Here is a 14,071-nt window from a genome sequence, read left to right as displayed (position 1 = left end):
AAGCGAGCAGTTCTTAACGTGTATGGCCACCTTAAGACATTACTTCAATGGATATGGTAATTCTCAAGGATGATAAAACCTGACACCCTCCAGGTCTTGTAGAACTACAAAGTCATCTGTTCCCTCCAAGGTATTTGCTTTTGGGAATGGTCTGATGTCTTGTCCTAAAGAGCTGAACATTAGACAGAATCCCTCTACCTATCATGGATCCAAAAGGAACATCAACAAGAATCTATTGGGAGAACTGATTGGGTTGAGGATCAGCAGATAGGATCATACCAATTGATTTCATAGGGTATTTTTTATAGTTTAGGATAATTACATTTTGTTAATAAGGATTTATTAACTGATTTAACTAAAGTATTCTTAACTATTTCGGACGCTATCTGGATTAAATTTAATCCTAGGGATCTATTTTAAAAAATCTAACGATACTTAATAGCTTGAGAAATCATTTGAGAAGACATCTGTAGAAGACATTTACATGGGGGGTCATTTACAACTGTAGTACAGAGCCAAATTCAGTAAAATGGCTAACATTATGTATGACCCTATGAACCATGGGGAACTCAAATCAAATCATGCCCTAAAGGCACAAATTCTCATAGCTGGGGTGAATTTGGCAGCAGGCGAGCCTCATAAATCACCATTAAAGTTTTTGAATGGTATGGGTCATGGAGCAGAGCAAACACAGTGGGAGTGCAAGCAGGGGCTGAATGGGGAGCTGAGATTAGAAGAGGTTTATGTGCTCTATAATAATGTCATATTTAAGGGTAACAATGATGCAAAGGTACTGCTACATGTGATGGACGAATCTGTCCCGTTTCGCGTCGCTGAAAAATTTGCGAATCTTTCAAAAGATTTGTGAAACGGCGAAAAATTCACACGTCAAAAGAAAATTGTCGCCCGCGACTATTCTTTTGTCGCCCGCGACTATTCTTTTGTCGCCCGTGTCTATTCTTTTTTTTGCAAGGCTATTCTTTTGTCGGCCGCATCTATTCTTTTGTCACCTGCGGCTATTCTTTTGTCGTGTGGCTATTCTTTTGTCGCCCGCAACTATTCTTTTGACGCCCACAACTATTCTTTTGACGCCCGCCACTATTCTTTTGACGCCCGCCACTATTCTTTTGTCGGCCACAACTATTCTTTTGACGCCCTCCACTATTCTTTTGTCGCCCGCCACTATTCTTTTGACGCCCGCCACTATTCTTTTGTCGCCCACATCTATTATTTTGTCGCCCGCAGCTATTCTTTTGCCGCCCGCAGTTATTCTTTTGCCGCCCGCCACTATTCTTTTGTCGCCTGCCACTATTCTTTTGTTGCCCACTACTATTCTTTTGACGCGCGCCACTATTCTTTTGTCTCCCGCAACTATTCTTTTGACACGCGCCACTATTCTTTTGACACCTGCGACTATTCTTTTGACGCCCACCACTATTCTTTTGACGCCCGCCACTATTCTTTTGTCTCCCGCAACTATTCTTTTGACGCGCGCCACTATTCTTTTGACGCCCGCGACTATTCTTTTGACGCCCACCACTATTCTTTTGACGCCCGCCACTATTCTTTTGTCGCCTGCAACTATTCTTTTGACGCCCGCCACTATTCTTTTGTCACCTGCCACTATTCTTTTGTTGCCCGCTACTATTCTTTTGACGCCCGCCACTATTCTTTTGTTGCCTGCCACTATTCTTTTGTTGCCCGCTACTATTCTTTTGACACCCACCACTATTCTTTTGACGCCCGCAACTATTCTTTTGACGCCTGCCACTATTCTTTTGACGCCCGCAACTATTCTTTTGACGCCCGCAACTATTCTTTTGACGCCCGCCACTATTCTTTTGAATTTTTCTGCAGCAAATTTTTTCATCCGTTTCGCGAAACAATCCGCCAATGGTGAAATGCGGAAATTCGCAGCGAATCCTTGCCTGGTGAAACATTTTGCCCATCACTAACTGCTACAGTCGAATGAGGTCCTTCAAAGCAAGTAGATAATATACAGCAGTACAAGAGTGTGACTTTCAGTAGGGGATGAAAGCCGTGATTAATTAGCGAGGACATAGTGTGCTTTAGGAACAGCGAGCAGACTGATATTAGTTAGTATCCCTAAAAGTGATGAGAAAAAGTGCTGACACGTTAGAAGTGGATCTGCCACCGGACTTACTCTGACAGTGTAATTAATAACAAAGGGGGACGTATGTGCTCTGTGCCATTGGGCGCACTGTGAGGAGATGTCCCACAACAGAGGTGAAACTGAGGAGTTGCTCTACTTTCACACAGGAGTATGGGATATCGCAGCGGAAGGACTGTGAGGGCAAAATGTAAGATTAGAACTCACCACGGGAAAACCCACCCACTTTCCATTTCTATGGGATTTTTAGAAACATATTTATGAAATGGTGAACTCTAGCTTTCACCCATTTATGAAAAACACTTCCCAGAGGAATAAATAGAAAGTGGGTGGGGTTTTTCTGCAATGAGCTCTAATCACACATTTGGATAAATCTGCCCCTAAGTCTAAACAGTTATGGGGAGGCATTTAAGGATGTCAAGGATGTATATCCCCATAGAAACGATCAGAGTTCCACAATGTTGATTTCAGGGACACATTAGGCTCATACTGAAGATAAGTGCAAAGTACAATATATATAATATAATATATAATATATATATATATATAATAGCTATGCTGGTATGTTTTGGTATTTAGTCTATTAGTACAGTGATATCATGCCATGCCCCTAAAATACAAGGCTTTTCTGCTTTCTGGACCATTGTAATGGGATAATAACTTAATAGGTGTCCAACCTGAAAAGCAATGGCTGTCTAAGCAGGTCTATCACTGTACTATGTATAGTAGCTGGCCCGGACTGGCAACCTGTGGGTTCTGCCAAATGCCAGAGGGGCTGTTGTAAGATGCCATAGACAGTCACTATTTATTGGGCTGGGGGGGCTGTTTGGGCCTCTGTGTACTTGGAATGCCAGGGCCTATTTTGAAGCTCAGACCAGCCTTTTCATGATGTTTAATGTAATAATAAGCTTTGGAACAGTTCCCTAAGCCCCGCCCCCTGTTCCCCTGCTGATCTGGCTGGCTACTTTGTGACTCAAATAAAATGTAACAATAGTCACCTGTCCTCAGCCTACCTTCAGCCTGCATCCTCCCAATCCCACAATTCCCTGCTGCACATGTGATGTCAATAAGGAAAGGAACATCCCAGTGCAATGCATTGTGGGTTATGTAGTTCCTACATGCTCTCTGTAAGCTGTGGAGAAGTTGTTACAATTTGTAACATCAGTGTTTTAGTCCCTCCTCCCCTGCCAGGATTTCAAATGGTGCAGAAAGAGAAGAACTGTTTTGCAGCTGGATTTCAGCATATAAAAATTGTATTTATTCATATTTTTTGAAGGAACATATTACAGGGATAGGGATATTAAGGGTTTCTGTGTTGTGTGGGGCTCTTTAACAAATTTTGGTTCGGAAGCCGGAGTTTCCTTTTGACAGATTAGATCATCTATGAGTGGATGACCCCTATCCCCCCCACACACACAAACCTAGTGATGAGGCCAAACATGGCGGCTGTACATTAGAATTGCTTTTGGTGGGATTCAGGAGGGGTAGAGGGAACTGTGCAGAGGCCTGAATGGGAATTAATTCTCATTTAAAGCAAACAGCACGAAATAGTGGGATATTATGAGGGCAGATATACAGTATAAGGCATATTCTTATCATAGCTCGGTTTAGTCGTTGCTGCCATGTTCATGCGCGTTTCCCCCCAGCGCCTTCCCATTAACCCCCTGCTTTATCCGCAGCCCGACACAAGCACCAAAGCCTCTGTGGCTGCAGAACGGCGAAATCTCCCCGCAATGTGTCACTCAAATGCTCTTTTAAGAATATGAAATGTCTTCATTCCCCCCAGAGTTTAATCACTTCTTTTCTTTATAATTATCCACGGTAGCTCTGGATAGGGGAGAACTCCGATGAGTTATGATGATAGCAACATTTAACTTGCATTTTATTGATTTATTACTCGCTGGATGTGAAGGACCTTCACAAAGACTAAAAAAAAAAAAAAGATGATGATCGCCAATGATTTTTATTAAATGAATATACTTAATTTATGCCTGGTATTAACGGAATCTTTGTAGGTCAATTATTATAACTTCCCAACTACACACAGATATAAATAATCCAGACCAGGTTTTTATAGGCGCACAGATGCCTGTGGGAGCCTTTAGCTATAAGGGCTGCTGGCTGGTCTCTGCATTGAATAGTGCCAAGTTTTATCTAGGTGCCATATTGCTTGAGGGAAGCTGTACAGGAAAGGGCAACTCTATGGTAAGAAGCCCTCCGCTGGTAGGCTATACACAGGGCCCAGACCCGACCCTTGCCGGAGCTCCCCTGGCCGACTGTTTCTCCCCTCTGTACCTCAGAGACAATAATGACGCCCAGAATGGGATATAACAGGCCACAGCTTTATTAACAGAAAATACGTAAATATATAAATACAAAATATTTTATAAAATGATCAACATTTTAACAATAACCATCCATGTTATGCCCATTGGAATGCTTGGCCACTCCAAACCACCAACCATGGCTGCCTGCCATGCTGGCCACCATTTCCACAGCAGCTTCAGGTGGGCAAGTGAGAGCGGGCAACCAGAATCTACTGCTCTCCTGGGACCCTTGTCCGAGGAGGTTACCATCCACCTTTGACACCCATGTGCCAAAACTGGGGCTTAGCCCCCACCTTCCAGCAAGCATTCGTACCGCAAGCTGTGACAGCATAAACGAACCCCTCCCCAACCCGGTCCTCCTTGCTTATATTCAAGAGCGGCCGGGACAATGCTCCTTGACTTTCCACAAGGTAATGGTACCGCCTCTTCCTCTGCTGTTAGCTTCCCTATCCTGGTCCCTCCTCTCATTCACAAACCCTCCTCCCCCCAGTCTTAGTCTGTATTAATTAACCCCTTCCACTTCCCCTGCTGTTCCTAGCACTGTCAAGGCTCCTGCTACCTTATAGGTACGGAGCACCCTTCCAATGGACAACACGGTTTTCGGTAGGGCTGTCCGGGTCAAAACTATCTGCCCGGGTTTTCCCAATTGGTAAAACTGGGCAGGATTCTCAAAGATTGACACAGCAATTGGCCAAACGCTGATCGCTGCATCATAGCCCCACCCCCCTTGATAACGCAGTCTGCCCCCATTCTTATTTTGCAAGATAATGATGTTCATTAGATTATTATTGCATTGCAATTTTAATTGCGCATTGCATGCTTGAAGGTGGCGTAACCTTTTGGAGCAAACGTAAAGAAGTTTTATTACATACACTGCGCCCTGTTGCAAGCAATACAATTCGCAAACTTTCTTCCACTGTCAGGTGAGGAAAAAGTTGCAGTCACGGCTAAAAAAAAGTTGCGGTTGCATCGAAAAAGTCATGGTCATAACAAAAAAAGTACCAATTGAGGCAAAAAAGTCACACGATAGCCACATTTTGCAAATTTTTTGCCATTTCCAAATTTTTTTCACAGTTTTGCAAATTTTTGGGTGAAGCGAAACAGGACAGATACGCTAGATCACTAGACACAACCTCAACTTTTTCCTCACTTGGCGTATTTTTGTCACGGGTTATTTTTGCAGCAACCCCATGAGCTGTGTAGTATGTCACAATCACTTAGCCAATGGTAGCTGCCCAATAATAAATCCCCCAGTATATTTTGCTGCAGTTTCTCACTCCTGTAGGAGGATTTTCCCTTTATTGCTGCCAACGCGGCTTTGTATCTTTCCTGGCCTTTTCCAGAGGTGAGTAAAAGAGCAAAAAGCACATTATGTGGAACAAGCAAATGTGCTTAATAATAACCATATAACTTCCAGTAACCGGACATGTGATGCCAATAGAAATTGACTTTCATTGCACCGACGTTGACTAATATTTTCAGACTAAACCCAGAAATGCAGCCGTACCTGGCAGAAAACTGCCACTTTATCATCATCAGGCGCACTGCCGGCCGGCACGATTGGATCATAATCACATAAATTGTTAGCGCAAATTGCTGATCCTCTCGATACAATGGAAGGGATTTCGTCGCCCTAATGCGCTAAACTGATTTTACCAGGCCAGTGTATGGCATATAATGGCGGAGGTGTAGAACGCCGGCCGGGGGAGTGACAATATCCTGACGAGGGGATTAAGCTTAAAATGAATTGCATTTTGGCTGCATTTAACCCTTTACATGCTGTTGGTTGTAGACTCGACAGAGCTGACAGTTTCAGAGCCTCAGCGCTGTATATTCTATGTATATTCTATTGTTGCAGGTTCCTGTGTTTTCAGTTAAATACAATATTGAGGAGGCTTAATAATTAGGAGACCTTGTTCCTATATATATATATATATATATATTTATTTATTTTTTATTTAGACTGGTACACATGCTGTGGCTGTCCAAACTAAGGAAAAGTAAAGCTATCCCTATATTCTGTATATGGGTCTGCTGATGGGTTGGAAGCAGATATGAGACCACGGTTAAAGAGGAGAAACTGCAACTGGTTCTATTGCAATGCCCAGGGCTGCCTCAGGAATCATGGGGCTCCATACTACTCTCCCTCAAGGGGCTTCAATTATTAACCCATTGGTCACCTGGCCCCCTGGGAGGAGTAGAATGGGGCCCCAATAAAAAAAATGCACTAACAACCATTCCACTGATCCACCCTAGTCCAATTACATGCTGAAACCCCACCCATAATCCCACCAAAGCAAGCCCACTCCTTGCAAGCCCGCCCCTTTGCGGCCTGCTAATCTTTTGCCGCTATTTTGACAACAATTTCTAACCCCCTTCCCCCTAAAAGAATTGATGTAAAATTACTCAAAGTGCCTCCCTTGCACATTTGCAATTAACATTCCATTTCTGTTTGGTTTCTGAGCAGTTTTAGACTGCTAACAACAAGCGTTCAGCTCAGCAGATGCCTTTGAAAATTAGAGAGTCAGCGACTTACTATACACCACCTGCATAGGCAGTTAACCCTATGGTCACTGACTCTGAAAGGGAGCTGCAGAGCTGAAAGTCTGGTGTTAGCAGTCTAAAACTGCAAAGAGCTAAGATACAACTAAAACACAAGAGGAATGTTATGTACAAATGTGCTCAGAGAAGGTCATGAATACATTAATATAAGCTTCAAAGTACCAACAAAAGGCAGAGCGGAGAGGAACAGAAGATAAACATAAGAGATAGAAGTATGACGAGATAAAACTATTTAGAAATGTACTGCTGCTTTAGAGGAAAAATGCATTAAGGTCCAAGGAAAACTATACCCCCAGAATGAATCATCAGATGGTTTATATCATATTAAGTGACCTATTAAAGAATCTCCCCAAACTGGAATATATATATCAGGAAATATTGTCCTTTTACATCCTTTCCCTTGAGCCGCCATTTAGTGATGGGCTGTGTGCTCCCTCAGAGATCAGCTGACAGGAAGTGATGCAGCCCTAACTGTAACAGGAAGTAGTGTGGGAGCAAAAGATACAGTATGTGCCAAATACTCAGGTCCATGTTGAGAGCAGTGGGTTTATAGACTGTTGTATGCAGGGAACATGGCTGCTCACTATCCACAGACAGGAATATTACTGTAAATGGAGTCAGCTTCGAAAAAACCATAACAAAATCAAACGTTCAACTTCAGGTGGTTAAAGAAGTCCTGGGGTGCCTATGAGCCCTGGGCTAGCCTGGCAATGCCCTCAGACCAAAGGCTACTGAAAACCCATTGCTTGAAGCTCCCACAACAGCCCCTGAGGTTGGCCATCTTCTCAGATCTTTAACTCCCAGAACATGCAAGGCATTGTGGGAACTGGAGTCTTGACTGGAAGGGAGCTGACTAGTGAACATGCAGTCACAACCAGCAGTGGCTAAGTGCATGTAGGAACTGCTGTCAAAGGCAAATATATTTACAAATTACTGTTATTCAATGCAGTTTGGTAATTTGTTAAAAATTAGGCATTTGAAATTGTTTTGACATTACCCATTACTGCAATAAAGGACATGTTAATACTATTTCCCCTCTGGGTTATTCAGCTGTTGCTGAACTACAACGCTCACCGCTTTTGCCTAGCAAACACGTCCCCATCTTTCTTTATCAATTATTTTTATTTAAGTTTGACAAAAAAAAAGAAAGGAACAATTAACAATGTAATATTGCCATAAATCAGAGAAGACAATACGCTGTAAGATACACTGGGATACAATAAAATAGATAAGTACTACAGTAGGCTGAATAAAGTTATCAAAAACATCCAGAATCAGTGATTTGTTAAATAAATGATCTCAATGTCTCGCTGCTTAGAATTAGAACAGCTTTTTATCTGTACAAAGGAGACAATGGAATGTTAATTAAAAGGCACAATATTTTGTTTTATAATCTGGAGTTATACATTTCTGTATCATTTTCTTGTCTACAGACTTTAAGGAGTCTAAGTATGAAGAGCAATTACTAATGAATTGTCTTCTGGTTTTTGGATCACTGTATCTGAAATGAACCGTTTCTTGTAAACAAAGAGATTTCAGGTAAGATAGAACATTTTCCATTCTAGGTGACTCTTCCTTAATCCGGAACAAGAATACAAAGTCAGACTGGGGAGGGCAAAGCCCACCGGGGCTATTGCTTCAGGGACCCCTGCACTAGGGTTGCTACCTGTCCGGTTTTGACCTGGACAGGCCGGTTTTCAGAAGGGCTGTTCGGGTCAAAAACTTCTGCCCGTTTTTCCAAATTAGGAAAACTGGGCAGGACTCACTGAGATTGACGCAGGAATCGGCCGACCGCTGCATCATAGCCCCGTCCAGTGACGTCACTGCTCCACTTCTTCCCATGATGTCACAACCCCACCTCTTCCCCACCCCAGTGACATCACTAATCCACCTCTTCCCATGATGTCACAACCCCACCACAGTGACGTCACCAGGGCTGTGGCCCATCGGGTTTTTACCCGGTGCCCCAGTGTCGGACTGGCCCACCAGGATACCAGGAAAACTCCCGGTGGGCCCAGGTGTCAGTGGGCCCTCCTGCTCCTGACTATTTGGCCTGTTTCATGGTCATTCCCTATTTCTGAATGGGAACAAAGAGGAGAAATAGTTGGAAGAATAGATGCTAGCATGTAAATAAAATAGACTAGGACAATAAAGAGGTTGGGTGAGGAAAGGAGGGAAAATAGTTTGGAAAGCAGGCCTAGGGTCTAAGGTTTTCTGGTGGGCCCCTGGGTTCCCAGTCTGACACTGCGGTGCCCTGACGACCCAGTCCAACCCTGCAAGAATATGGCTTTACAGGCTGCAGCAAAAACAAGGCAAGCAGATTCAGCAATTTTGTCAATCAATTTGCTCTTTGTATCATGAGTATTGTTACCCACTTTGTAAAATAAATCGAGTAAAGCTAGTTGCGGAGGGATATTAATATGGGTTTGAAATATATTCTGTAAGTAAATCCCAAGTCCCCATCATGCTCAGCACCACTGGAGGGTTTATGGGAGATCGGGCCGAACAAAAGCTACAGAACTGCAGGAGACTTTCCTCTAATCTAGTTCATCTGAATACATCAGCAGCAGATTCACGCCGGCAGCCAGCAGGGTGATTTTTTTTTCCTTCCTGAGCAAATAGGCAAACAGTGAATGTTCCTAACTACACACGGTGGCAATTTGCTTTTCCGAGGCTTATGGGTAATTAACTCTTTGCCTGCTAAAAAAAACCCACAAATGCACTGCCTTGCCATGTTTTCCTCTCCTACCTTGCAGGGCAGCTCTCGTGGTGAACACGGGGTACTCAGTGCTCAGTCTTGTAAATCAATATTAAGCCCGTTATTAATAAGTCACATGGTGCCACTAATTAGTGATGGTGGGTTGAAAAAAAATCAACCCGCAACCCACCCTAACCCACTTTCTAGCTACCCTCACCCAACCCCGGCTGCTGAGCAGGGTCCAGAAGCCGAAAGACTGGCACAGTTATGTTGCGGGTAGGGTTGCCACCTGTCCTATTTTTGACCCGAACAGCCTGGAAAACCGGGCAGGATTCTTTAAGATTGACGTGGCAACTAGGTGGCCAACTAGGTGGCAACCCTAGTTGCGGGCGGGGAGGGCGCCCCAAACCCCCCCCCCGCCCAATGCATGGGTAAAGCTGTGGGTCCCGCAGGTTTCGGGCCAGTCCACACATCACTATAACCAATGTTGTATTGGTTGGTGATCCCCAACCAGTGGCTCAGGGGCAACATGTTGCTCCCCAACCCCTTGGATGTTGCTCCCAGGGGCCTCATTTTTCACTATGTGACTTGGTTTTGGAGGCATAGAGACCATGTGTACTGCCCAACAGAGACTACTGTAGGCTGCCAGTCCATATTGGGCTACCAAATAGCCAATCACAGCCCTTATTGGACATCCCTAAGGAACTTTTTTCATGCTTGCGTTGCTCCCCCCAAAAAAGTTTGAGGACCCACGTGAAGTATTCAGGCTTAACCCAGAAAGTAGGATGGGGAGTATGTGTTTACACCCTGTAATCAACTGCATGGTCGTAGCTGTAGTCCTCCTACGTGATCACAACTCACCATGAGTCCAACTAGAAGCATTTATTATAGCATGGTATGTTATCCTTTAAACTTCATAGCCAAATGAGGAAAACGACAAAGAACAACTTTCATTTCATAACTTGGGTTGTTGCAAGTTGAAGTGCTCAAAAAAGAGCTAACGGAGGGGAAAGTAGTGGGGTTCTTTAACAAGAACAGTTCAGTGTTAAATTAAACTGGTTAAAATAGACAGACTGCACAAAATAAAAAATGTTTTCAATACAGTTAGGCAAAAATGTTGGAGTGGTCATATGTCTAACATAATAGCCAGAACACTACTTCCTTCTTTCAGCTCTCTAACCTCTTAGTCAGTGATTTTACTGTGGGCTACATGGGACATTAATGTTCAGTTAGTTTGTGAGCACAAAGGTCAGATTCAAGAGCTAACTGAACAGTTATGCCCCATATATGCCCCCCCCCCCCCAAAGTCACTGACTAACTAAGAGCTTAGAGAGCTGAAAGCAAGACGCAGTGTTCTGGCTATTATGTTAGACATCTGCCCACTCCAGCTTTTATAGATTCACATCTCTCTAGAGGAAAAAAATAAAGAAGAAGACACAAGTTCATAATGTTAGACCCAGGATAATCATTGCTCATTATCATTGTTGGCTCTTTTATAGATCACCAAGTTTAACCCTATGTGTTCAACAATGTAAAGGGGGGGGGGGTAAGGAGTTTCTTTTAATTGGGGGCAGAAGCTTTCAGATCTCCCTGAAGGAAAAGAATTAAAAGAAGGAGAGGAAACAGTATCCTCACTTCAGACCCAAGATAATCATTGCTCCCCATCCTGGGTTGGTCATAGATCACATTTTCCAACCCTAAGTGGTCCAAAAAGTCATTCTGAAGATAAGGGAGCTGGTGTTATGCTTTCTGACAGACTCAGATCTCTCTGAAAGAAAAGAAGGAATAAAAGAAGAAGAAACAGGTTCCTCACTTCACACCCATCCAAAATAATCACTGCACACCATTGCCACCAAGTCCCAACTCAACAGAAAAGTCATTCTTATGGGAAGAGCGTTCTTCAAATTGGGGAGCGATGCTTCAGCTTGCTATAGGCTCATCTCTCAGAAGCCCCTGATGTTCAAGAGCCAAAATTCCCAGCATCCTACCACAAAGAATCAAGGCATGCCGGCAGCTGAACGTCTCCAACATTTGGGGAACCAACGTTAAGAACCTGGCTAAGAAAAATAAACAAGGTCCTCCATTCAGACCCAATGGAACCCTTGCTCCCCATGAGAGGTGATTTAGTTCTAGATCACTGTGGGATATCTCCTCAAATAAAAGAGAGAGCAAATTATCTTAGAACTGGTAAATCATCATTAACACAAGGTAACCAGGGAGTCCTGACCAATATAGGGTTAATAATTACCACCTATTACACTTACAGTTTATCAGTCAAAGCTGAATACGAGGATAGCATTAGTATTGGGGAGTGTAGTATTTACCCCACACACAGAGGCGCTGCGGGTCACTAATACACAGAAAACGACTGCACCATTATTAGATTTAATTACCGACCCCTTGCAATAAAAAAAAAAAACCGATACATCCAAAGGAAAAGTTTACCTTAAAAAGAACTTTTATTATTACACAGATATTTAAGTGATTTTTGTGGCCTATTTGTCTTTCATTTGGAATTTTCCTAACTCAATATTCAAAATGCACTCTGGTTGCCGGGGTCACTAGCGACAGCTACTGCCTGGTTGCTAGAGTAAGTGGCACCCTAGATACCAGATAACAATTCCAAAGTTGAGGGCGGCATAGCAAATAGTTAAATCCTTTAAAACCAATGAAGTAGAGACAATAAAAGACCAATTGCAAACTTCCAATAAAAGTTCATTTCAGGGTGATTTAAAGTGTTTCCTGGGAATATTTGTAGCCATTTTCAGGCAAGTCCACCCTGCAGCCCTCCACCTGTTTCTCAACTGCTATCCCCCCACTAACATAAGGGAATGGTGAGGGTTGTAGTTTAACAACAGCTGCAATGTCCCAGCTTGGGACCGCCAGTAAGTATTGGCTTCTTATGAAGCAGATGTGAGTTTAGAGCTCACTGCGGAACAATTCACCCACTTTCTATGGGTTTTTTAGAAGCGTATTTATCAATGGGTAATAATTAGACTTCGCCATTTGATAAATACGCTTCTAAAAACCCCATAGGGATGAATAGAAAGTGGGTGATGAGCTCTAATCTCACATTTTGACAAATTTGCCCCATTTGCCTCCATTCTAGAGTCCTTAAAGTTCATACGAAGGGAAACTTTTCCTTTAAACCTCCATTAAATACACCAATAAATCCAACTGGTTCCAAACTCTGCAGGAAAGCCCTGTTCCAACTCTTTGTGCCACGGGTTGGGGGGGGGGGGTCACCGGGGGTAATTGGTTTGTGTCGGGGATACAGACGCACCGTGACGGCCATTTCTTCCAATCACCAAAATAGCTGTAAATATGAAAACTGCAGCCTCAGCGAGACGCGGGCTGGGATTTTAAATTAACCCTTTCGAGCCAGCACCGCACACAAGCAGAATGAAAGTTAAGACTCTAGTCTCTGCTCAAACTCCGAGGGGCTTTCAGATCCCATTCTACGCGGGGATAACTGAGCCCCCAAATGACCCCCAAGCTCAGGGTTATGTCCCTGGGTACCAGCACAGTAGCGGATGCTCCTGGTACCCACCAAGGGAAGTTACCTGCAAGTCTCTTGCCCTGTACCAGGTACCCCCTCACCTGCCCCAACCAGCCCCCCTTGCCCCGACGGCTGCCACTTACCATCACGTTGCCCTGCATTTTCACTGTTTTAATCATTGGCTTCTCCTTCATGGTTGCCCTCGTTTTCCCCCTCGTTAAGGCTTCTTGTTATCCGGTGCCACTCAATCCATTCAGCGCTCAACGTCAGACTTTCCTGAGCTCCCTCTTGCCTTTTTTGGGGAGATTTCTATGAAATAACATTGGTTACCGGTCACCCCCTCCTCTTCTTTTCTTTCTTTCTTTCCCTTCTCTTTCTTTGGAAGGGGGAGGCTTTTAGTCAACACCCTGATTGAGATTCAGTCCAGTGACATGTGGTAAATAGAGACCACGCGTGTGGCTTGGGGGGTAGCGGTGAGACTGTCTCAGCACGGCTGCTGCTCACCGGATGAGAGTGACATTTCTCCCCACGGGTGGCAGAAGGCCCAGCGCTCCAAACTGGGGAGAGACAGAATGAGAGAGAGAGAGACAGAACGTGTGTGTGTGTAACGGAGAGAGGGAGAGAGAGTGCTACAAACAGGAACGACTTCCAATAAGGGCAGAGATGTGCCGACGTTCAGCGAGACGGGCAGAGGAGCTGACAGGCTGGTGAGACACTGAGAAAAACATCTCCCTATCTCTCTCCCCTCTATGTCTCTCTCTTTCTTTCTTCCACATTCTCTCGCTTTTTTTTTTTGTTTTAATATCCTGTCATTAAGCCAAAGAAATATCTTTTACCCAGACATTTGCTTAACC

The 14,071-nt window shown here is 43.9% G+C and overlaps 1 protein-coding gene across 1 annotated transcript in view; it reads right to left on the bottom strand.

The window, feature by feature from the left end:
• dpp6 (dipeptidyl-peptidase 6) overlaps nucleotides 1–13,856 on the bottom strand; it is an 834,825-nt gene extending 820,969 nt beyond the window's left edge. The window contains exon 1 of the mRNA XM_031903179.1: nucleotides 13,361–13,856. Coding sequence (XP_031759039.1) covers nucleotides 13,361–13,411 — 51 coding nt within the window. The 5' untranslated portion in view covers nucleotides 13,412–13,856. The remainder of the gene's footprint in view (nucleotides 1–13,360) is intronic.
• Between the last annotated feature and the right edge of the window lie 215 nt (nucleotides 13,857–14,071).

Source organism: Xenopus tropicalis, chromosome 6 (genome assembly GCF_000004195.4).
Source record: "Xenopus tropicalis strain Nigerian chromosome 6, UCB_Xtro_10.0, whole genome shotgun sequence".
Classification (NCBI taxonomy): Eukaryota; Metazoa; Chordata; class Amphibia; order Anura; family Pipidae; genus Xenopus; species Xenopus tropicalis.
The sequence above is the reverse complement of the archived record's forward strand: the minus strand, read 5'-3'. Positions and strand labels throughout refer to the sequence as shown.